This window comes from Gambusia affinis, linkage group LG14 (assembly GCF_019740435.1).
Source record: "Gambusia affinis linkage group LG14, SWU_Gaff_1.0, whole genome shotgun sequence".
Lineage (NCBI taxonomy): Eukaryota > Metazoa > Chordata > Actinopteri > Cyprinodontiformes > Poeciliidae > Gambusia > Gambusia affinis.
In genome coordinates this window covers 24,438,269-24,463,168 of record NC_057881.1, presented here as the reverse complement: position 1 = coordinate 24,463,168, position 24,900 = coordinate 24,438,269, and the positions used below count along the sequence as shown (strand labels likewise).

General features: G+C 42.1%; 3 protein-coding genes across 6 annotated transcripts; 1 reads left to right on the top strand and 2 right to left on the bottom strand.

Annotated features, from left to right (window-relative positions):
• Positions 1 to 2,749: 2,749 nt before the first annotated feature.
• On the bottom strand, positions 2,750 to 6,797 carry rpl15 (ribosomal protein L15). The gene is made up of 3 exons (XM_044138465.1): positions 6,577 to 6,797; positions 6,363 to 6,499; positions 2,750 to 3,112 (listed from the first exon to the last, which is right to left on the bottom strand). The coding sequence occupies exons 1-3, from the start codon at positions 6,746 to 6,748 to the stop codon at positions 2,807 to 2,809; spliced, it is 615 nt and encodes a 204-aa protein (XP_043994400.1). The 5' UTR covers positions 6,749 to 6,797; the 3' UTR covers positions 2,750 to 2,806.
• An 863-nt stretch (positions 6,798 to 7,660) lies between these two features.
• On the top strand, positions 7,661 to 12,028 carry nkiras1 (NFKB inhibitor interacting Ras-like 1). The gene is made up of 3 exons (XM_044138471.1): positions 7,661 to 8,127; positions 8,773 to 9,014; positions 9,993 to 12,028. The coding sequence occupies exons 1-3, from the start codon at positions 8,034 to 8,036 to the stop codon at positions 10,233 to 10,235; spliced, it is 579 nt and encodes a 192-aa protein (XP_043994406.1). The 5' UTR covers positions 7,661 to 8,033; the 3' UTR covers positions 10,236 to 12,028.
• ube2e1 (ubiquitin-conjugating enzyme E2E 1) lies at positions 12,022 to 21,174 on the bottom strand. 4 transcript variants are annotated; one of them, XM_044138468.1, is made up of 6 exons: positions 20,891 to 21,174; positions 18,556 to 18,729; positions 18,353 to 18,403; positions 13,482 to 13,614; positions 12,626 to 12,773; positions 12,022 to 12,530 (listed from the first exon to the last, which is right to left on the bottom strand). In XM_044138468.1, the coding sequence occupies exons 2-6, from the start codon at positions 18,711 to 18,713 to the stop codon at positions 12,433 to 12,435; spliced, it is 588 nt and encodes a 195-aa protein (XP_043994403.1). In that variant the 5' UTR covers positions 18,714 to 18,729; positions 20,891 to 21,174; the 3' UTR covers positions 12,022 to 12,432. The 4 variants fall into 4 exon arrangements, with proteins under 4 accessions (XP_043994403.1, XP_043994402.1, XP_043994405.1 ...); XM_044138467.1 differs by having other exon boundaries at positions 18,556 to 18,720; XM_044138470.1 differs by having other exon boundaries at positions 18,556 to 18,720; positions 20,612 to 20,904.
• Positions 21,175 to 24,900: the final 3,726 nt, after the last annotated feature.

The window sequence follows — 24,900 nt, the reverse complement described above, 5'->3', positions numbered from 1 at the left end:
GCAAGGCCAGATTTTTGCATATCCTGTATAAAATACACAAACACACCTGTTTACGTCGAACAATGCATTGACCTTTTTTTGTAAAGTGGCTCTAGATCAGCGGTCCCCTACCCGCAGGCCGTGGTCTGGTACCAGTCCATGGACCAGTTGGTACCGGGCAGCATAAGAAATAACTAAATATTTCCATTTTATGTATTATTTGAGTCTGCAGGATCTTTTATGTTGAAAATCCCTTAACCAGATTCTCTCGGTTAGGTCTTGAGTGCCAACACTGAGCCCACAAACAACAAAATGAGTAAGAAACAGATCAGATTGTCTTTGAAAAGTTTCTTTGTGAAGGGGAAAAGGGCCAGAGAAGAGACAGGAGAATGGATTTATCCCGGTAGGTGATTCACATCACACAAGTCACGTGATCAAAAACCGGATGTTACTACTGGCAGAAGCCACAAAGAAGACGAAAGGAGGTAGTAGTAGGATGATGGTGTTTGTTTTTGTTGGCTCCTCCAGAGCTCTCACAGCATCACAATACAGAAAAAGTTGTGTGTCATTCAAACGTTTTGAATCCATATCTCTACTGTAAAATCACCGACTACCCATTAAACTGTGGTGTATTTAGGACCTGATAAAGACCAGTTAGACGATTTTATGTCTTGATATTGTGCAGAAATGTTCCAACTCCCATCCAACTCAAATCATTTCTCCAGCGTCGCTAACTGTGAAAGAACTTATATTTCTTATGTGTTGCTATGGAAACCAATAGGATAAAGTGATGGTAAAAACTTTACTGTATTGTAAATTAATACAGTATACATTAAATTCATTTATTTGATGTATATTTACTTGATGGTTTTGATGTTGGTAATTGACTAAATGTATTGTCTATTCCTTGTTTCATAATCGGTTACTGTACGATGTTTTTATGGTGTAAAGCATTCTGAACTTCCTTGACGATGAAATGTGCTGCCATACAAATAAAACTTGACTTCTAATCTAATGCTCATGTTGTCGTATGGTCGTCTTCCAGATGGAAGCCTGTCTTCCTGTCATTCCTGTCGGGTCAGTGTGACATGCTGGGCTCGTCAGTTCAAGTTCAACGGCTTGGGCTTATACACAGGACAGAATAGCGGTCAGCGTGACCCAGGAGATCCGGTAAAGAGCAGACAATGAGGAGGGAGTTCCCATTATTTTCATCCTGTTTTTATTCCCAGCCATTCAGTCTGTTGGCCTCAAGGCTGCGCTGTTCTAGCTGTGACATGGAATGTCTTGTCATCATGACCTAAAACATTTCAGTTATTTGTGGTTAAAATAAAAATAGTGTGAAAAGTCCCCTCTGGAATGGGATCTGCAGGAGAGGAAATCCATGGAATGACTGGTGAACACACACACTCACACACACGCACACACACACATGCGTACACACACAAACTGGGATTTACCAAAACTGGTCAAAGTATTTAAACTCTTTCAACCTTTTCAAATTTAGTTGTGCTATAGCAGACATCCATGTTTTTTCTGGAATTTAAATTTAATAAAACATTTTTTAGGAATGATGTTTCACAGAACAACATGAAGTAGGGCATAATATTTAAGACAAAGAAAATGGTACCATGCCTGTTTTAATTTTTTTAAGTAAAATTCTAAAACAATGTGATGTGCACCCGGTCAGTCAGTACTTTGTAGAATCAACCTTCAGTGCTGATCCAGCTGCAGGTCTGTTCCTCCAGCTGCTTTGCATTTCTGCAGATCTTGTTGCTCATTCTTCTTCACTAAACAGCAGATTTGATGGAGAGCATCTGAACACATTCTCAACTGAATTCAAGCTTGGTCTTCTCATCTACTCCACTGCAGGTCCAACTTGTTCTAATAACACTATGAACCAGAACATCAATTTGTGATCAACTTTTTTTCTTTTGTGGTATTGAGAACTTTGTAATTTTCTTTTAAAGGAAAATAACAGGAAATGAGTAAGAAGCATGCTAAGTGTTTACTGTTCACATGGCAACAGTGGATTTACAGGCAGATGTAATGTCTGTTAATGTAAGCTTCATTACCTCAGCTGCTCCTCATGAGAATAAGGACAAATAACCTTTTTATTATACAGCAACTTCCATGTATCAGAGCTGAAAATTATCCATAAATTTGGAATGGAAGCAGTCCCACAGCATTACTGATCCTCCACCATACTTTTCCAGATTTCCTCAACTGTTTTGGTGTTAAATTTTTCTCTCCTCCTTCTGATCAAAGTTCAGTTTTAAACCAACTCCATGTTTACTATCACCACTCCTGAACAACCTGTTAGCATGCAGGTACACCTAATGGTTTCTATGAACACCTGATGATGTCACTCTTTGCTGTGACAATATAAATGAGAATCATCATATGGCCTAGCAACCAGTGGCTAAAATTCATAGGCATTTAACTTTCTACACATTTACTAGAAATATGTAGAATTTTTGCATATAGGTTATAGTTGTACATGTAAAATAATTTTACTGGTTGTTATCCAGTGCAAGAACCTCCTACCTGCAGTGGTGCCCCATAAAAACTTTAGTCTTGGCATATTTTAGGATGCCACAAAAGTTACAAATAATGTTTTATTAAATTAAAATTAGTTCCATTCATTTTACTAATAATGCCCACTTACACCTCAGTGGTTTTCAAATTATCTTTTTGTTTTATTCCATAATGTTGTTCCTCCCACCCACCGACCAGGCTGAATGTTTCAGAGTCAAGTCAAAGACGACAGTAGTGACCATAAAAAGGACTGTTTTTATTCGGGTTAATGTACAGACATGTGTCACATGGCCTAGCGGTAGCGGTGCAGCTGCAGGGTGTTGCGCCTCTTCCAGGCGGCACGGCGGGAGCCTCCGATGGTCTGATGGAACTTGTGGCCCTTGCCCAGGCCGCGGCTCTTCTTTCCTGCAGAGGTCAGGCCGCGCATCTCCCTGTGCTTGTGCACGGCCTTTGTGATCCACTGGGTGTCCGGGTTGCGTCTGACGGCCTTGTGGAAGGGGTCGATCAGAATCACCTCAAAGAACTTGTAGGTGGAGTCTTCGCCCACCCAGTAGGAGTTGAGAACTCGCAGCGCTCCACAGTGACGACCAGCACGCTCCTGAAGGGACAAGCACAGGAAACAGTTACCAACACAGGAAACTCAGATGCAGAAAGAGTATAGTTAAAGCCCAGACCCTGACATGCTCCTGCTTTGTGGCCGATAAACGACCAACCTGCTGCAGATTAACTTTATATTAAAAGGATGAAAGAATGCTTTAAATCAGTGGTCCCCAGAGTGGGTCTTAGAGGGACAGCATCCTGCATGTTTTAGTTCTCTCCCTGGTTTAATGCACCTGGATCCAATGATGGCTTGTTAGAAGATCTAAGAAGAACATTTACATGCTGAGAAGGTTGTTATAACCACCAGGGAGAGAATTAAAACATGCAGGATGCTGGCCCTTCAGGGCCCACTGCTTTAGAGATTCCAGAGAACATCCTACTGTTACGGACTCAAGTCAGTAACAGTTAACCTGACGATCATCTAATACTGTCAACACAAACTGAGAAGCTTGGAGAACCCAAAACATTTTGGGTCCAACATGTCAGAATCAAACTCTGCTTCTTCCAGCAGGGAGGAAATCTTTACACCAGAGTGAAGTTCTACAAGGACCATGACAGTTGTGCTGCTTTTAGTCACTGTATCAGGAATAAGTGTTTAGAGGTCATTACATGTCAACCTGCATCAGATACAAAAATAAAAAAAAATAAAAACATATTTTGCTCAGTTGTAGAAATGTGGCTCAACTTAACCTAAAATGTTTCCTCAGAGTAGTGGTTGATAAGTCACATTGTTTATCTTTTTTTGGGATGAATTTATTATAAGAACTCTGATTTTATTCTGTCACAATAAATTCTAATTAATGTTTAACAAGAAGAAAACTGCCAGCTTTACTGTTTTCTCCAATTGATCAGTAAAGTATCAATAAATCAAAATAGATTTCAAAAATGTAAATAAATGTAGTTACTGTTCAGCTTTAGTGACAAATCAGACTTCTTCATGTGACTGGTGTCCTAACGAAGAACATTACAGATGGGAATGTTTTTCAGCAGCAGTGTGTGTGTGTGTGTGGTTGCTGAAACTGAAGACACAGCGCCAAAGCAGTATCAAATAGTTCTTATTGTCACTTATCACAACAGTACCACAAAATACTGTAGTCTATATCACCCAGCCTAATCAGTTATGAAACGTGAAATCACTTAGGAAGATCTGCATAAAATTAAGAAAACAATCTGTGGGTCGTTGGTTCGATTCCCAGGCTGCTTCTGTCAGCCTGCCAGGGCAGCTGTAGCTACTATACCAGGGTTGTCAAAGTCCAGTCGCTGTCCTGCAGTTTTTAGATCTGTCACAGGCACAAAACACTGGAATGAAATGGCTTAATGACCTCCTCCTTGTGTAGATCAGTCCTCCAGAGTCTTAATGACCTAATTATTCTATTCAGGTGTGATGCAGCAGACACATCTAAAAGTTTCAGAGCAGTGGCCTCCAGGACCGGAGTCTGAGACCTGTGTTCTATACAGTATCTAGCCATCAGTGGCATGTGAATGTGGCCTTTGAGATCTCAGTTTGACATGAAGGAGCTTTATAAATACCATTATTGCTGTTGCCTACCCGTGACCGACCACACACACACACAAAATCATTCTACTAAAAAATGGTTTCCATTTCAGCAACAAGGTTTTATAGTAGAATTAGAAAGAGGCCTGTATCTGATTTTACAGTTGAAGTAATTCTATTAGTCTAAAGTCTTTTAAATGTGACTTGATGTTCATCTTATTGGTTCATTGAGTTTTAACAGTCTAATGTCCTTATCACATCTTTACCGTCTAAAATGTTGTTACATTAACAAGCTTCAAATAAATGTGAATACATGTAAGATGTAGAGAAACAGAGGCAGTGACACAGACATGGTGCATAGAATGAAACTACAACAACGCCAAATATACAAAGAGCCACTGCCGCTCTATTGTTGGATCTGTACATCAGTAACTAACCTGTGAATTTAGATCTAATTGTTATGGAGAATCTTTTTTTGCTGTTAAAAATTTCAGCTACACAAACCAACTGGAGATCTTCCAGGCCGAAGTGAGCAGGACGTCCAGTCAGGTTTTAAACCTACACAACTACTTCAGTCATCTTTTATAACCAGTAAATATCTTCATTGTTATATATTGAACTGTTTAAAAAACAGCAGATTTAACGTGTTTCTCCAGGACAGTTTAGATGATCAGTCATGTCTCTACTTCCCATCGGTTGTTCTTGTTGGATAAATTGAACAAATTCCATTCTGCAGCTTGTTTCAATGGTTAGGTCATGTGGTGTACATGGCCCACTATAAATACTTTGAACAACAATAGACTGCTTTGTAATACACCAACAGATGAGGTTTAATCCTGTAAGAACCACTGCTGCAATATTACAATATTCCCAATTCAAACTAAAGATGATTTATTTACAAAAGTTGACTTTTCTTCTGTTTTGTTTTTCTAACTGAAACTTAGACAACTTAACCCCCTACTGTTCAGTTTTCAATTATACAGATGGGGAATCTACAGATAAGTCCCACTGCCAGGTCACAGTATCCCACACCCTGAATCACATGGACTGAGCAGGATGTTCACTGAACCACAGGGGAGCTAAATGTATTCCCAGTTTATCATCGGAGGATCATTACAATGTTTTTCCAACATGTGCACCAATTCTGGTCGATGACAAATTATTAGAAAGCCTGACCTGCCGATTCAATTTTTTTTGGTCTCAAAAAGTTATTAAATATATTGAAAAAGTGATTAAGTTGGACCAGTGGGATAACTATTATTAACCGTTTATGAGCAGACATGTCCCAGTGAGTCCTCACAATATGTAGACAAGATTCATTTCACATGCAAGAATTGTCCAAAGTTAAGAAAATTAGGGCGAATTTATGTGTGTAGTTCTTATTTCTGAGCAATATTTGTACAAAATGCCCAAATAATTTTGTACTATATTTAATATTACCTTTTCAAAAGAAAAAAATATCTGAACACATTTTCACCTCTACTATTCAACAAAACCACCTAGCTTGCTGAAATATATTTTTTTGTCAGGGTCTTTCAGGGTTTAAGGTCAAATAGCTAGAAAGTGTTGAGCCTGGAGTAGTTGTGAAGAATAAGAGCTCTGTTTTTCTCTCTGGTTAACCCTGAGCTCTAAAACTTGTTTTATCAAATGGTAATTACAGAACTAGACATCTATTCCATGTCACTGTGTTGTTTCAACACGACGCTGGACTAACAGTTGGACCAGGTTGGTGAAATGCAGCTTATTCTCATACCTCAGCAGTGGACTGCAAACTGCGGGCAAATTTGAGCTGGTTCACACCATGATGCACCGGCTTGCCGTAGGTCGCTCCCTTTGGGACGGGGCGTTTGCGGCCACCACGGCGCACTCTGATGCGGTAAATGACGTAGCCTGAATGAAAACGGAGCATAATTAAAGCTAGCACCGATGACAAGCGGTCAACATTAAGTCCATGGAGAAGTACCCACCCTGCTTGGCTTTGTAGCCCAGCCTGCGAGCCTTGTCAGGCCTGGTGGGTCTGGGGGCCCGATGGAGGTTGGACAGCTGACGGTACTGCCAGCAGCGAACACGGAGCAGGAAGCGCATCACATCGGACTGCTTCTTGCGCCACAACTCCTGCATATACCTGTAGGCTCCCATGTTGACTTACCTGAAAGAGAGAAATATTTCAGACAATGTCAACTCAGAACTTTGCTGTGTTCCACATGGCAGGTTAATCAGTTCCAAAGGAGTCAGACTGGCTGTAATCTGAAGCCTGGGACTACACATGGCTTCATACAATCTGATGTCAGATTCCTCACAACATGGCTCACTGTTTTTACACATACCTTAATGCCCAAAGCTATACAAACATGGCTTTGTGCTCGTAAGGTACTTCAAATATGATGAAATACCTAACAAACATCAATCACTGAATCAATGTGTTCTACCACCGATGGATAACTTATCCACGTTCAACTACATGCTACAAATAAAACCGTAGTGTTAGCCGCTTAGCTTAGCGCCACTACCTATCTCGAAGTTAACATTTAGGGCACTGCGCCACAAACTATACCCCATAAAAAGACAACGGAGTCAGGGTACAACTCAAATGTTCTGTATTTAAATAAATCCTGCACCTAGCGCTTCAGCAACAAGAATGCTAATGGCTACCAGTGTGCATGTCCAACTAAGACTTTAATCACAGAATTCACAATATTTATCAAAAATATCCAAATTGTAAAGACAATAACGAACATCCGAATCCATCCCCTAAGTTGGACCAGCAGATGACTCTATATAAATAATAATTTTTGTGGATTGTGTTTGCTTCAGAAGTAAGGGATTTCTAGCTTACTTGATGGCGTACCAGCCGGAAAGAAAGAGGGGTTTTACCCAGCATGCTTTATGGCAGAACGTTTCCTTTCCGGTGTTCATGGGAAATGTGGTTTTTCAATTGTTCACTTTATGTATATATATTTTTTTAATTATTCTTTTTTTCTTTTCTACTTATGAACTACTTTTACTGTTTCGTTTTATTAAATCAAATTACGTCTTCATAATGTACGGGCAAAAATATCTACTTGACAGCACGCGCATGCGCTGTGCGCAAACAGCCAATGTAGCTGCAGAATGGATACACCGGCTTTTTATTGTGCTTTTACAGACAGTTTCCGGGTTCGTTCACCTTGACAAATTTATTTTATGTGTAGATATTGTGATCAAAAAGTTTTTTCGCAGCTCGACTTTTATTAGTGTGTTTATATCACGCAGCACGAGACGCTAATGCTAAGTTGCTAGCTGGAAACAGAATACTTGCTGCTAGATGGGAGCTTTTCTGCTTCTTTAAAAGGAAGTTTTTCTCGTGTGAATAAAAGTGGAACATGCCAACCAGCCGTGACCGTCAGTAAGGACCCGCTTTATCCTCCCCCAACCCAGGCTCGAAATGGGAAAAGGTTGTAAAGTGGTGGTGTGTGGCCAGGCAGCGGTTGGGAAAACAGCCATTCTGGAGCAGCTGCTGTATGGAAACCACTCTGTGGGTAAGCAGGGTTCTGACTCCCAGGCAACAAACACTAATTACAGCGACTGACCCTTTTTTCCACATGAAATATTGGGTTCAACTTCACTGACCTACTTGAGAATAAAGTAACTGACATTTTAACTGAGCACAGCCTGTGTTTATACAGGTTAAAAATCTCATACTGAATAAAATAGAAATATTCAGTATGACGCACCACCTGCGTCGCCCACCAGGTGCGACGCAGCTGGTGGGCAAGTATGACGGCGTATTAGGACCTTTGTAGATTTTTTTTTTATTATTATTATTTTTTTTTAATCCGCCAGAAACACGAAAATTTTGAGAATAATCTTAGAAATTTTCTATAAAACGTGAAAATTTCTATTTTGAAAAATTGAACATTAAAAAAAAAATTTTTAAACTCCGTTTCCATGTTTTTTTCAAGAAAATTTCAGCGATTACACACACGTATGTATATATATATATATATATATATATATATATATATATATATCTATATATATATATATATATATATATATATATATATATATATATATAACTTTTTTATCAGCAGTGGCCCTAATATGCCCTAATGTCACAGCATTGCTGTGGGACAGTGTTGTTATTGCTGATGAAACTGGCTGTGTCTTCTGTTGGTGTCCAGGCTCTGAGTCCAGTGAGACGCAGGAGGACGTGTACGTGGCCTCAGTGGAGACCGATCGAGGTGTGAAGGAGCAGCTGAGGCTTTACGACACCAAAGGACTTCAAGATACTCAAGACCTCCCGAAGCACTACTACTCTGTGGCCGATGGCTTCGTGCTGGTTTACAGTGTCGACAGCCTGGAGTCCTTCAAAAAAATTGACTTCCTGAAGAAGGAAATTGACAAGTCCAGAGACAAGAAAGAGGTGATGCTTGTTCGCTGCACTTGCACCTCACCTAAAAAATACTTCTGATACGGGGTCAAACCACAGCCAACAGGTCAGAAAGAAAAGTGTGTAGGAGTTTAAAGCAGGATTAGGTTCTACAACAACATCCCAAGCTTTGAACATTTCCCAGAGTTTTGATCAATCCATCATCTGACCAGAGAGAGGATGACCTGCAGAGATAACTCTGGAGGAGCTGCAGAAAGCTATTGCTCATTAGTTGTGTACGCCAGCAAGAGGAAAGGCATAACATTGCACATTACCCTGAGTGCACCATCTGAATAGTAGTGACAGCGTCATGCATGGGGATGCTTTTCTTCTGCAGGGAGAGGGAAGCTGCTTAGAATTAACAGAAACATGGATGGAGCTAAAAACAGTTACAATGGAATCATTTAGATTAAAGCGTATTTATTTGTTAGAATGGCCTACTTAAAGTTCAGACCTAAACCAGGGAATCTGTGGCAAGACTGTATCTGTTGTTGCTAACAGATACTCTTCATCCAGTGGAGTGGTGAGGAGAGCTGCTTTGTGAGGCAGAAGTTTGAAAACTGCTGTTCTGAGGAGGAGCTGCGTCTCAAAGGCGTGGCTAGGTCCACCCAGGCGTTTTTCACAGGAAACGTATGAAAGAATCAAGGCAACACACCAGGTGTGTTTTTGATGAGTGAAGAAAATTATAACATTGATGTAAAGGTTAAAAAAGTTGTTTCTATATAACAGTGAGTCTTTAATCGAATTATATTTTGACCAAATAAAATGCGTATTTGCATTATCTCTGGTTACACTTTGACTAAATGTTAAAATGGCCACAGAGAGTCCTACCCCGTGCTCTTGAAGCCATAGGAACATCACACATGTGCTATCCCACCTGATCAGAGAGTTGCATGTGCTGTTTGCTAAGCTGCTGAGCTTTCTGTGAGCAGTGTTCCACGTTAGCTTACTGAACATGTGTTGTGTTGCCAGGTGACCGTCATCGTCCTGGGGAACAAAAGCGACCTGAGTGAGCTCCGCCAGGTGGAGCAGGAGGCGGCGCAGCAGTGGGCGCGGGGGGAGAAGGTGAAGCTGTGGGAGGTGAGCGTGACGGAGCGCGGCTCGCTCATTGAGCCCTTCATCCAGCTAACCAGCCGGCTGACGCAGCCGCAGAGCAAGTCGGCCTTTCCTCTGCCTGGACGCAAAAGCAAAGGCACAGCCTCTAATGACATCTGAGAGGCCCCGCCCACCCGGACCCCCAACTCAAGCAGTTTACACTCCTCTGCAGTGTTAACCATCTTGCATACAGACTTGATTCTTTGATTCTTAAACATGGCAGCATGTGGTTGGTCAGCTGGAGCAGCTTCCTGTCCCACTCAGGTTGCTGTAATAGAAATCATAGTGCAATATGTGAACTGATATTAGTGAGTAGATTTCTGATTAATATTTATGTCTGCAGCTAATTAATTTCCTCCTGCTGTTGATGGCGTGAGGCTGAGGTTGAGACTGATCCAGTTTGAGCTTTGAGCATCCAAATCCCTAAAAGGGACTCTGCTGCCCCCTGCTGGATGATCCAGAGTTGCTGCTATCAGTAGAGCTGGTAACCGTGGAGATGGCTGGAGTCAGAGGCCTGACCCGGGTTTAGGCGTGTGAGCGGCTGCTTGCATGGCGGCGTGTTTGAAAGGTTTTGATCAGAATATTGATGAACCAGGCGACACACAACTGGAGGCCAATCCCAATCCAGCCTGGGCTGGTGTGATGACACTTCAATGACTTAAGGAGGGACAGGTACGACAGAGTATTAGTACCAGAGTAAAAAATTGTAATTTTTTAAAATTACAAAAATAAAGTCATTTTATGATGGATTATTGCCAGAAGAAAGTGGTAAAATAACTGGAAAAGGTTGTTTTTATAAGAGAAAGCTTTGATAAGATTATCAAGACCTCATGCTAGCAACTCGTCTAGTCTGAGGATTTTCTTCAAAATAGTCAGTTTGCACAAGTCCTGCTCCTGATGATATTTGGATACTGATGTGTTAAAAGATGAAGGATGTCCCATTTGGAAAACGGAGATCAAAGTATAACTTCACAAGATGCTTAGCATTCTTTAATTCATTTTTTGTGTTAGTGTTCTCATAAAATCACAACCGTCTCCGAATATTACAACTTTATTCTCGTATTAGATTTTTTTCCATATCTTTGACTTTATTCTCATGACTTTGTCGCACTTTATTCTTGCATTATTTAGACTTCGTTGATGTACAACTTTATTCTTGTAAACGTATTTATTTTTTCTTAGCCTGGCTCTAATCCTCTATGACAGGTTCTGCTATTTGCAAAACTTGTGTGTTTCTTTTTAGCTAGCTGCTGTTAGCTAACTAGTCAGCAACCTGCTGCCTCATGTGGGGTGAGCCGGTCCTGCTCTGCTCTGTTATTCTCTTAAATAAAGGAAATAATGAAGAAAAACTGGTTCAGGGACAGATGGAGGGCAGATTTTAGAGGTTTTATACCTTTGATACGGGGAACCAGACCCTACAAGAGCCCTGTTATCAGAGACATGTTTCATGGGAAGGCAAGGAGTTTAATAGACTCATCAGTGGAAGAAAGAATCTGATTTAGATTGAGTAGATGAGCTGCAGAAAGTTCAGCATTGATAACTAAAGCGGCATTCCTCCTGGTCCTCTGGTAGGACTCAGCTCAGTCCGGTTCATGTCCACCAATCACAGCCTTGCAGCAATAACCTTCCTGCTACTCCCTTTACTCTATGAATGGTTGCTGTGTGTGTGTGTTTTGACCAGGCTTCTTACTTCTGTTAGACTTCAATGTAGAAATAATCATTGTTTAGATGAAATATTTATTTTTTAACTAATTTATATTTGTCACTTTAATGAGCCACACTCCCTGATGTGAGGATGGCGTCGGGGTGAATGAGCCGTGTTAGCGTGTTAGCATTGAACGTGCTGCTAGAGCACAGAGTAAGCTAATGATGCTGTCTGTACCGGATCACAATAAAGAGACGATCGTACCGGACTTCTTGGTTTTGTTTAATTCTTTCAAAGGGAGAAACAGAAACAGTCCAAACACAAATCACAACCAACATCCGTCCACACCTAAACATGTCTACATGAGTGAATCAACTTCACGTTCTGGAGGAGAAGCAAACACCAAACATCTGACTTGTAGTCATGGCGACTCCAGGAAGCAGCCATCCTGGAGCTCAAGCTACAACATGGGGTTACAGTTGGGCTGCAGACAATTTAAAATACAATAAACAAATTAAGACTTCAGCTGCAAGGTAAAAATCCTCCTGCCCCAAACACACACACACACACACACATACACACACCCACACATACACACACACACTTTTGCTACAAATCAACCCCCCTCCCCATCAACCCCCCCAGTTGTCCCGGCAGCGGCTGGTCTGCTGATTATGTGGCGTAGCGTTTGGTCCACTGTTTGGCTATCCTGTCATGTTCTGGTCTGTTTGTGGTGTACTGTGTGGCGATGCTTCCCACCAGGGGGTCCGCTGTCAAAACACAAGCACAACATCAGCGTGGACCAGGGGTGGGGGGAACCACTGAATGTCATCAGAGAAAGTCTTGGGTGCTACAGATCTCTCACCAGGGTTGCAGTCGGTGAGCAGGGAGCAGATGGACAGCAGGACCTTGGAGATGGTGAGGGCAGGACTCCAGTTGTCCTTCAGGATGTCCAGACAGATCACCCCCTGGCTGTTGATGTTGCAGTGGTAGATCCTGGTGCGGAACGTCACCTGATGACACACACACACACAACGCCCCCGTGAGAATCTGTGAAACCCCACAGAAACAAACCACCTGCTTGGTTCCGTTCCATCTCAGAACCAGATCCGACAGACTGGACTGTCATGGCCAAGTCCTACAAGGCAACTGCCACAATTTCACACTTTGAAAGTTGTTTTTCTTTAAGTGTGCCCTCTGGTGGGAAACCCGAACATTACACATCTAAAATAAATGCATCTTATGGGCTCTATGAAATTCTTCTACCTACTATGGCATATTAGGGGCAATGTAAATAGAAAAAAAATAAAAATTCAGCCCAAAAAAATTAAAAGTTGAACATTTACAAGAATTTCTTTTTGGAGAATTTATTGTCCAGCAAAATATGTCAACATGACTTAGACTTAGACAGACTTTATTGTCATTTTGTATGCACAGGGGTGTATACATAACAAAATTTCGTTGCATACGGCTCAGGACAATGTTTTGACAGGCCTCCATTCATTTTTCTGGTTTTAAAAATAAGTTTTTAAAATTGGTCTGCTGTAATCTAGTAATTAAAAATTTTATGTTTTCACTAGCTATAAGGGCTAATCTTCATAACTAATAGAAATCAATTTGTAATCTTTATAATGTTTCCCTTTGTGAAATTTGTGAACTAAACAGGCCTTTCAATAATATTCTGATCTGGTGAATGTGTGTGTATTGTGTAGAATCCTTACCTTGGGGGGCTTGAAGGGGTAGTCTGGTGTGAAGGCGATGTCCAGGAAGAACACTCCTCCCTCATACACGGAGCCCGGGGGGCCCAGGATGGTGGATCTCCACTCATAGATGTTGTCTCCTTTAGGGCCGGCACTGTGGACACACACAAACACACACACACAAAACCGGTCCTGAGTGGGTTCAGTTCACACAAGGTCAGAGGCCAAACCTTCCATCAGAGTCCAGCAACCTGGAAATGTGACTGAAGCCATGTTTCTGTACTTCAACTGGGTTTATTGGAAGTTTCTGGAATGGAAGCTGCAGTATTGATCGATATCTGAACTGATTGTCATTCTGATATGATCTGTTGGCATTAGAATTTCCTAAAGCTTCCCTAAAGGCTAAATCAAATGTGTCTAGAGCCACAAACCTTTGGAAAAAAAAAAAAAAGAAACATCCTCTAATTTTTGACAAATATTTACTACAGGAAAGAAAATCTGTTGGAATTTTTAAACTACAACTTCAATTTTTCCATTTTAAGATTTTAAGATAAAGAAAAACTAAACTTTAAAAAAAATTACTACATTTTTGGATGATATTTGCATAGTTTCAAAGATAAATTAATTGAACCAGCCAAATCAAGTTGACAGAATCTTTGACCCAATCAGAGCTCAGTGTTATAATTTCCATCAGTCTGATCTGAGCTGCTCCGTTCAGCAGCACGTCGCTGTGAGGAAACACTGTCACTATCGCTGCCGTCAGAGGGACATTCTCCCACCGCCTCTTAGTGCACAGGCTGCTGCAGGATCAGTCACAAAAAACTGAATGCTTAAAGGAGAAGCAACTCTCCCTAGGGTTTAACCTTTGAACCTGTGAATGAACACACAGGAGGTCATTGTTTAAAGCTTAGTGCAGGTTTTGCATAACTTCATTCACTCATGTGCTCCCACACACACCCTGACATTTGGTTCCTGAGTGCCTCACACTGAGCGGACACACCTGAACACACTGCAGCAATCAGCTTCTTCATCTCCAGATCAGATCGAGTCATCAGCGCCCCCTGGCTACAGGTCAGAAACAGCCTGGGGCTCTGGCCCCCTGACCCCCTCCAACCCTGCAGCTTATTAGGAGGAAGATGACATGATGGAAGGACATTTGTCTCCTGAAGGAAATGCTGGCTGCAGTAGAAGGTCAGCAGAGTAACATTAGGAAGGAGCATGAAGTCTGTAATAGTTTTGGTCAGATTTGCAGCCACGTCAGCATAAACCAGGTTAAAGTTGCTGCATGTGCTCCAGCTCCTCTTCACACCCCAAACCTGCTGTTGTTACTGGGCCTGCAGGCAGGAACTACTTGCATGTCTGCAGCGTTCACTTCTCAAAATATTGATATCCAGTGTATGTTATCTCCTGTCAGTATGACTGATTTTGTGGATGCACAAGGAGAGTCCGTCTGACATACAGATATTTTAAAATATCTTTTTTTGAGCTTCACGTCATCTTATGATGTTACTCCTTCATCAAAACCAGACCTGGAGTGTTGCCTTGATTCTTTCATGCATGTTTGAGGACTCTTTAAGTCTCCATGGCAACCATTCAGCTGTACAAAACGCCTGGGTGGACCTAGCCCCGCCTTCATGACACAGCTCTTCTTCTGAGCTGCAGCTTCTAAGCTTCTAAACTTCTGAGCTTCTGCCTCACAGAGCAGTGTATCCACAGCCTGAACCTTAACCAGGTTAAAGGTCAGGATGGGCTGAAGTTTAGGGTTGGAGGAAACCCTGTCAGAGGCAACAGGAGTCCAAGGACTGGGGTCAAAGTTCACCTTCCAGGTGGGCAGATTTGAGACTGGACCGGTCTGTAGATTCACATTTCTCCACATCAGTTCTACACAAGCTGAAAGCGCTGAGCTTGATGTTAGGAGATTGTAGATGCAGTTGTGTTCTTCACTACCAATGATCAATCATTCACTAAAGAAATGCTGTTATTGCATTTTAGGAAATACTTCCTTATTTAAAAAAGGAATTGAATTATTTTTTATTTGCATTGTCTTATGCATTTCTAATATTGTATAATATAAGATTAGACGGTTCAACAAAATATCTTAAGAATGTGCCAATTTATTTTATACAAATATTTGATTGTCAGAATAACTGATACATTGATTACTAAAATAATCATTATCTGTAGCCCTACCCTGATGCTTTTTGACTGATTTCTACACGTTCAACTGAAAGCAGTTTGGCAGCCATGTTATATTATTATTATTATTAATTATTATTATTATTACAGTTGGTAGTTGTACACTCTGATCTATGATCTGCCTCCATGTGTTTTTGTTGGAGAATCAGCTGGAAACCTGTTTGGGGTTCTCAACATGTGGTTTTCTGCTGCTGTAGAGCTCAGCTACATCCTGCTGATGAACAATGAAATAAAAACACTGATCAAAACTCAAACAGATGAGCTTTGAACTGGAAGTGGGCGATATGAACTTAAATTTTGTTATGATATTGTGTGCAACTAGTCTGTAACAATTGGAATTGCAACTTATTGTGACAAGTTTAAATCAAAATCTTTTAAGAAATGCATTGCAATAAATGATACATGATATGATAAATGCCCAGCCCTGCTTTGAAGCCAACCAGCTGTGCTGAACAGAACCTGGTTCTACACTGAGTGTAATGTTGGCCACACTGAAGTCACTTTTGCAGATTTTTATTGTGAAAAATGAAGTTTCAACTATTCTTTTCCTCCAAACTCCAAATAAAAAAAAACTACATAAGTTGTGAAAAATGTTCAGGTCTATGATTAGATTTGTAAGGAAGTGTAACAACTAGAATCCTCCTGTAAATACACTCACATATTCATGTTTTCAACAGCCATCAGTTCAACACACCAACCACACACCTGTAACATGTTCCCTTCATGTCTGACCCAGCTGCTGCTGCTGCTGCTACACTGACTCAGTCTTTCAACAGGCAGCTGCCAACGTGCTGAGCCAGCTGGGCCGAGTGGCGCAGGTTCTGCTGCAGCAGGTGTCTCCAGAACCACGTTACCCCACCAAGACACAGACACACAGCAGACACTAGCAGCGCTGCTGCAGCACTAGATACACCTCAACCTAGTGACGGGAACTTTCACCTTTTAAATGGTGAGAAGGCGCATGTGTACGTGTGTGTGTGTGCGTGTGTGTGTGCAGCAGCTCAGAGCTCAGCTGCTTGTTGAGGTAACAGGGCCAGCCACTTCCTCTACAGAGAGGAAGCTTTTCAGAAGTCTCAGGGCTCCGACTACACAGCCTGTAGCACACCACCATGCTCATCAGCTACTGGCCTGCTGCACTGTGCAATGATGATGTCAAACTGTTATATATGCCAGTTCTGGCTTTATTGATTTAGGGGTTAATTCATGTTTTCCACAGTTTAAGACCAAATTCAGGCAGATCCCAGGATGTTTGGGGGACAGTAAGGAGAATGGTAAAAAAGGGGAGACTGCATTAGAACAACATGGGAAAACTAGAAGGATCAGGGCCGAGTGTTCACACCAGCCCGGTTCAGTCTGCTGTAATCCAGTTTGTTTGCCTAGAAAGTCCAGTTGGTTTGGGGAGCTGTGAATGTGTAATTGAACTCTGACACAGACTAAAAAAGTCCAGTCCAGTCCAGTCCAGTCCATCTACAAACCTCGGTCTGGGTTTGGTGGAAGTGAACTCTGGTGCGGTCTGAATGCAAAGGTGAACACCAAGTGGACCGGAGACCGCTCCAAAAGCAGGAAGCGGACTGCAGCGCAGGGTATTCTGGGTAATTACAGCCAAAAGATACGCGAGTCTAGCATTAGCGGCAGAAATGAGCCTTAGTCTTTATCAAAAACAAAAATGAAATCCTAAAACCTGACTCTATTTTTGTTTACGCTGCATGAAGGAAGTTGGAGTCTTCTTCAGAGGTTTTTGTGTCGTTTCCTTCAGTGGTTCTTGGTGCAGGAGGTTTATAGTTGTTAAGTGTACATTCAGCTGTCTATACGTCAGGATGTGAGTCAGGGTTGTTACAGTGATACCTAAATCCACTCAGTGTCTTCTAAAAGCATCTGAAGGCTCTCAGAGAGCTAACTGCTGGTGTTTAAGCTGTCAGGGACAACCTCAAGTTCACACACCGGTTATTTAGAGCCGACAGTCACCGACAGACCTGTCATTACATCCGACCGGGAAATAAAAGGCATGAACAGAACATGACCCATCTCTGTGCCCTAGACCTGGAGATGAACAGATCGTAGAGAGGAGCAGATTCATGAGTAGAACAGACTGATTACTGCTTTTATTTTCAGGTGTGAAAAGCTGTTTGGGAGGAACTGGTCTTTGCAGGATGAGACTCTGCCCTCACCACCTGACATCCACTCTCCGTCTGCTGGTTGTGTGTGCTGAAGCAATGGGTCAGCCTCAAAGAGAATACACACTGAAGCATGCAGAACCTATCTAGATCCACGCTGTTCCTATGAAGGCGGTTAGTGATCGAATGCTGGTTCTTTAACGAATTCATGGTCTTCAGACCTTTGCAGAGGTCGAGAACATCAGTTTCACATGCTAGCATCACCCAAAGTTCAGGAAATCAGGATCCGTTTATCAGTGGACCCCTAATCCAGATTATTCATACAGCACCATGTCACAACACACAGATCCAGTTCTGATCCAATCATATACTGTAGATTTGGTCAATTCAAATCAACTGACAATCTGCAAAACTAACAAAACCAGTTGATGGTATAAAGCTAGTAGGAAGGAAGAGCTTCAGAGAGCTTCCTATCTCACACCTTTAATATTTAACACCTTCTTATTACACATGTAGAGGTGATTCCTGTTAACAATGTTTACCAACTCCAAACAGATGAGACTGAAATACTCTCTCTCTCACCTGCAGTTCGGAGGAGGATCCAGTGTAATGTCAGCCAGTTCCTTTTGAATTCTGCAAAGAACAATAAAGAAAAAAAAAATCAAACCGTCACTCTGAATTAAAACTAATGGAGCCAGAGTACAAAGTCTAATCATCTAAAGCTGGAGGAAAACCGCTGCCTTGTTCTGTGACGAGACAAGGCAGGACTGAAGGAGAGGGTTCACCTTTTAGCGCTGGTAGACAGAAGCTTGGAGGTCTTGCTCATGCTGACTTTGCTATCTCGCTTCTTTGAGGGGTTTACTTCCTGCTGCTGCTGATGATGATGAATGGAAGATGAAGAGGAGGAAGAGCTTGTGCTGGCACGGGAATCTTCATCCGACATACCGAGCCTTGGGGGCCAGCAGGAACACAGAGTAAAGCTTTCATGTTTCCAGACGGTTTATACCATCTGAACACAAATCAAAGGAACAAACGGACTGGAGCCCCGTTTATACATTTAGAGCTCCCTTCTGTAATAGTTCACACAACAAATATACCTCAATATGTATCAGTACAGACAGTGGTAATTGTATTAGCACCTACTGAAGAGGCCATGAGCCACATTCCGAAGAGTATGGCCAATCATAACTGAGAAAAATAAACGCTACCAGGTTGGCTGCTTTGCCAACACCGGCCAATAAGTAGAATTACACAGAGGTAGCTTAGCTTCCCAAGCTTTTTTTTTCTTTAAATATTTCAGATTGCTTTATGATACAGATACACAGGTTTCCATGAATAATTTGGAGTTGCATTCCAAAAATCTGAGAACTGGAAAAATGCAGGGAGTTGGGTTCCAAATTTCACAGGTTGCTTGGCTGGAGGAGGGCAGATGACTGTCGCCTCACTGCACAAGTTCTACAGGAAAGGAATGAAAGAGGGCGGCGACGTCACCTCCGTGTGTTGGGCCCTTAGAACTGCAGTATGTAACTTTATTAGCAATATGATTTTTGCATGTTATTTAAAACTGTCACAAAGTTGTGACAGTGATAAGATAGAAAATATGTGAAATGATTGAGCTCCTCTGCCTTCTCTTTGTGCCGTCATCTGCAGAAATACAAAATCAACCAATTACAGCCAGGAGGAGGGTCTTAGCAATGTCAATCACCCCAGTGTACACGTTGCTCACACCCTCCTCCTTGCTCTGCTACACTACAGCTAGTTCCCCACAGCATGGTCACCAAGGATGGCAGATGAACAGTTTGCCTGGAACGGTAAGTTGTTTCTCCACCATTAGCACATTTTTCCATTTAGCAGTGTGTACAGCAGCTTAATTGACAGCGCTAAGACCCTCCTCCTGTCTCTGATTGGCTGCTCTGACTGAATGCCATATTTGTGCAGACGGCAGTAGGACCACAGGGAGGAACTCAATCTCTTCTCATATTATATTGTCACAACATAGTGACAGTTTTAACAAAAATGCAAACTCATGTTTTTTCTAAAAGTTACATACTGCAGCTTTTAAATGCTAAACACGGATATTCCCACATTTAAATCCTTATTTTCACTCAGACTTAGAGAGCCAGCCAGAAGCGATGTGCACAATTCATGCAAAGCATCATGGGTTGTAGGAATAAGGTGGATATCAACAGGTTGTACAGTACGGAGTGTGTGACAGTAAGTAAATTGAAGTTAAGTCTCATCATCACTGTGGCCATCAGTAGACTTATAAGCTCGGCAGCCATGTTGGATTTCAAGGTCTGGGTTGTTGAGAAACCTCACACTTCACGTCGTCCTTCAGTTGGGTTTTGGTCATTGAATGCACCATAAGGTCTCTGTGGGGGCTTTAAGTTCCCAGTCAGTTCTGGCTCCGCTGCGCAGACCAGCTGCTCTGGTTTGAGTGTAGCCGGTCCAGCCTGGTTCTCCTGCACAGGCGGTTTATATTATTGTTGCGGGAGGTCAGCTGGGAACCTGACTGGGCCGCTTCCACAGCCAGGAACGGACCGGACGGGAACAGCCAACTGGACCCACCGGTTCCCACGTCCTGAACGCCTTCTCGCACGTTCTCCTTCCACATGAACCCCAGCTAACGCTCGCAGCCCGGCGCTGGTATTTTCAGCCTTGACGGGTTGCGACAAAGGGGACCATTCGGTGGAGCGGTTCGGTGTTTGGGCCTGGTGGTTCTGGTCGACACCACGGAGGGATACACGGCCGCACATCAGCCCTCCGCTGCCTGCTGAGAGGAGCAGGTCGAGGCGGAGGAAAGGAGAGCCCGACAGGGCGACGTCGCCTTTAAACTCTCACCTGTGGTGGTTCGAGAAGTCGTTCCGGTCCAATTAGACAGCCTTTAACATATCCGACTCTCACTACGACACACAAACCAAACAAACCGTGCGAAAATAAATACGTTTGAACGGCTACAGCCGTCGACTTGCAGCTGATCTGAGTGCAGGCAACCAGCCACAGGATGGACCGGTTCCGAACCGTCCGCCGCCGCGAACACGGACATGTTTACAGTCTGAACATGGTCAAAAGGTCCAGCATCTCACAACACCAGCAATATTAATATATGGCTTTAGATACCTTTCTTTGTGTGTGCCTCCGCCGCCTGGACGCACCACTGTCAGAATACTTTAATGAGAAGACGGGAAACTTCCGGTCAACTTCTGACAAATAAAAGCATGACCCATGAGCCAATCTTCTGTGGATCTGATTCAGAATCACAGTGAGGGTCCAGAAACAACACCGAATATCTGCGGCACTTTGCATAGAACAGCAACAGAAAGGAAAAGAGTTTTCTTAAAAACTAAAAGATGGATGGTTCTGCCTACTTTCCCTCAGTAACAGAAGCGCGGTGTGCTACAGTGTTTTCTCTACGGAAGGCCAAAAGGGCCACAATCCAAGAAATAAGTCACAATTAAACACTTACTAAACACTGCTGATAATTTACATAAAACTGGAAATAAATACATCAAGAGCATTTTATCTTTACATATTTTTAAATGCTTCTACTCTGTTACAGCTACTATGAAAAAAATCTTCAGGATTTATTTATGTATTATTGTACACTGAGTAGTGTACAATAATACATTATAATACACAGAGCTTTTTTTGCTGTGAAAAAGCTCTGTGTTGTGTGAAGTCTGGCTGCCCAAAGCTCCATGGGTTGCTGCCCTTGCCAAGGTCAAAGTTCAACCAAACTGCTGAGCATTGGAGCTGTGACAGATTCAGTCAAAGAGACAGGATATCTATCAAATCACTCCAGGCTGAGCAGAAACACCACACTGCTCTCTGAATCACTGGATCTTCATCATTTTCTGCTCCGCTCTTTTTCTCAGCACACAGTTTATTTCTAATGTTGGTATATTGAATAAAATACTTACAGATTAAACTTGTTCTGTAAACTCCTTATTTGTGCTGTACTCTGCTGCGCCTTCAGTTTAGCTCCACAGTGTGGAAGCCCCACTAGCCCATGTAAAATCCTGGAGGAAGGATGCGGATGTGCACTGCACACACTGATCTGCAGATACATTAGTTACAGTCCTCCAAACTACATGAGACTTCAAGCAAGGCTGTCTTGTCCAACATCACTATCTGACCTCACTGTTACATTGTTGAATGGGTTGTTAGTTTTTTTTGTATTTTTTTTTAAATAAAGAACCTCCTAAACTTTGTGGAGAACCTTCTCAGAGGAGCTGAAGCTGTTAGAACTGCAAAGGGGGTTGACTGGCATCAAATTAAAGCCTATAGATGAAGATTAGGATGAAACTCAAGTTGATATATATGTGAAGATTAATAAGCAAAAGTGTTTGGCATTAGTGAAGCTTTCAAACAATAAATTAATTTGTCAGCCTATCCATTTGGCCCTTAGTTGTGCTGAGACCCAAGTCAGCAGGATCTGCAACTTTGGTCATCGCCATAGTTTACTTATGCCTCTGTCCGGCTCTGGACTGAAAGACGTAAGGTAATAAAGATATGAAATCTGAAAACCTATATATTTAGTTTCTCTGCTATAGAAATATTTTTTTCTAGAAGAAAACACTTCACTTATCTGCAGAATTCACACATAATCGAATAAAAAATATTGTGACTTTGGCGGTATTGAAAAATGCCTGCAATTTATTTATTTATTTTCTAAAACGATTAAAATCGTTTCCTGTTTGTGGTTGATAACTGAACCGAGTGCTAGTTGTCTGCTTTTATTTTGTTGAGTGGGGTGCGTATTGTTTCCGGTGTTTTGGTTTAACAATGCTGGAGAGAGAACTTAACGCCACCGCTGGATGGCAGCGTGCCCGCTCTCACCGGAAGTGCCGGTCCAGCAGCACTGAGTCCTAATCACAGGATGTCATTAGGACTCGGTGATGAGATTCTGTGATGAGAACGAGATCTGAGCAGAGACTCAGCCTGCAGGCAGGAGCTGCTTTCACCTTTAACCCCACACATTCTACTGCAACGTCATCTCACTGTGAGATTCTAAATAACAGAAGAATCCAATATCAGCAAAACATATTCTTATGTTAGGATGGCCCAGTAAAAATTCAGACCTAATTTTAACTGAGAATGTGTGGCTAGAACTGAAAACTGATGTCGACTGATGTTCTCTATCCAATCAGATTGAGCCGCTTCATGAAGAGGAATGGAGGGAAAATGTTCATCTGTAGACAAGCAGATCATGGACTCAGAGGAGCTGAGTGTAATTACAGCTTCATACTCACAACTCTTTAAAGTTTATCACATCAAATCTCAACAAAATAACTAAAAGACCATCAAAGCCTGACAAATGCCATCATTAACAAGAGCAATATAAATAATAACCCAAAGTGGTGAAGAGATGAAATTGCATTTTGACTGAAACTCCTGACATGTAGTTCTGACAGCAGTGTGTTAGCAGCAGGGCTGTCTAATAAAAGAGAAGAACAGAAAGTCTCGTCACGGTCTGGACGTAAACAACCTGAGATGCCTGAACTGAAACAATTCTATAAAGCATAGCTAGTATTCATTCAGGTTTTCTTTGTTTGATGACCTAAAACACTTGTGTTTGATGAGCAAAACCCAAAGAAATCTGGAAAAGGCAGGGGATGGAAATACTTTTTTTACAGCACCGCCAAAAAACTTCCTTTGTGGAAACTTGAGTGAGTGACTCGTTCATGTGGAACACATCATGGCTCCTCATGCAGACGTGTCTCCAGTTCATTCTCTGGCCTTTCCACAAGCATCGGTCTGCAACCTCTCTGCAAATGTTACGCTATCATCCAAGCATGACTGACTTCTCCTTTCTGCTTCAGTCTTTCTGCTGCAGCACAGGGAGGATGAGGAGGGGGCAGGGAGGTTCACTCTGCCCCCCTCCTCCTGATGTGTCAACCATAATTAACTCTGCCACTGTTGCTCCACTCTGCTGATTCTGCAAGGCGGTTAGAGAGTGAAACCACAGCAAAGCGGCGCCTCTTGCTCACAACAAGGTGAGTGTGGCTGCTGTGAAGAGGGTCAACAGCAAGTGTGAGTTTGCTTAGTGCAACACACACACACGGTCCGCATTAAACCCCAGTGTGTAAATCCTTGCTCAACAGTTGCTTTATTCAATTCAATTCAATTCTTTTCAACACTTTCTTTCTTGCTGCCTTACGGGAAAATTTTGACATTTTGAATAAAGAAACAGCAGATAAAATCTTCTAGATGACTTTTTCTGTTTATTACAGACGACAAATGAAAGGGTCAACAGTAGCTCTCTCTTAACTAGAGATAAGTAAATACTCGTCTACAGCTTCACTGGCGCTGTCAATCATGCTTATCTATGCTGCTCAGCGTGCTAACGGCAGAAAACTAACTTACCAAGGAGGAAGCAGAGGAACTAAATTTTTTCCAAGTTATCTGTCTCACTCATTCTATACAGTCAGGATATAAACAGTTTTCATAACTGCAAAAATACAACAACTTTGTTTTAATAACAGTCACATACTGCAGTTTTAAAAGGGTTTCTTTCAATTCTGGCAATCGTCTCACTGTTGCAATTATTGTTACTTGTGCAAGTTTTTTTAAACTCAACTTTCCATAGAAATTTTTAGCTAAAGAACTCTGAACAGTCAGATTGTAACCCATAATGCCATCTGTCAGGTCTCCCATGGTGCTTTAGGTGACAGCAATGTATTTCTATATTAAGTTAGTATAAAATTGGTCATATGTAATTCTCACAGTAACTGAATTTCAGCTTTAAGCCATAATCCTCAGCAGAAGCGAATTAAACAAAGTCACAGTGTATTAAAAAACCTCTACATGGGTTTGACTTTTTGAATGGAATGAGAGAAATCGGTTTTTCCTGAGGCGCACCAGACGGAGCGGACAGGACGTGGGAAAACCCGTTACGTAACCGTGGGACTGAAGTCCAGGACAGCTTCAGCTGCTGCGAGACTCGGCAGCACCAAGTCGATTCAGCAGAACATAAATATGAAGCAGTGGCAAATAATCCAAGTAAAGTGAAAGGTTTCGCCACTAAATCAGTCTCTCCTCTGAGATGAGCTGGCGAAGGCTCATCTCAGACAGGAAGTGGGCTCGGAGACGAGCCAATCGGAAGAAAAACAGCAGACGGAGACAAACTG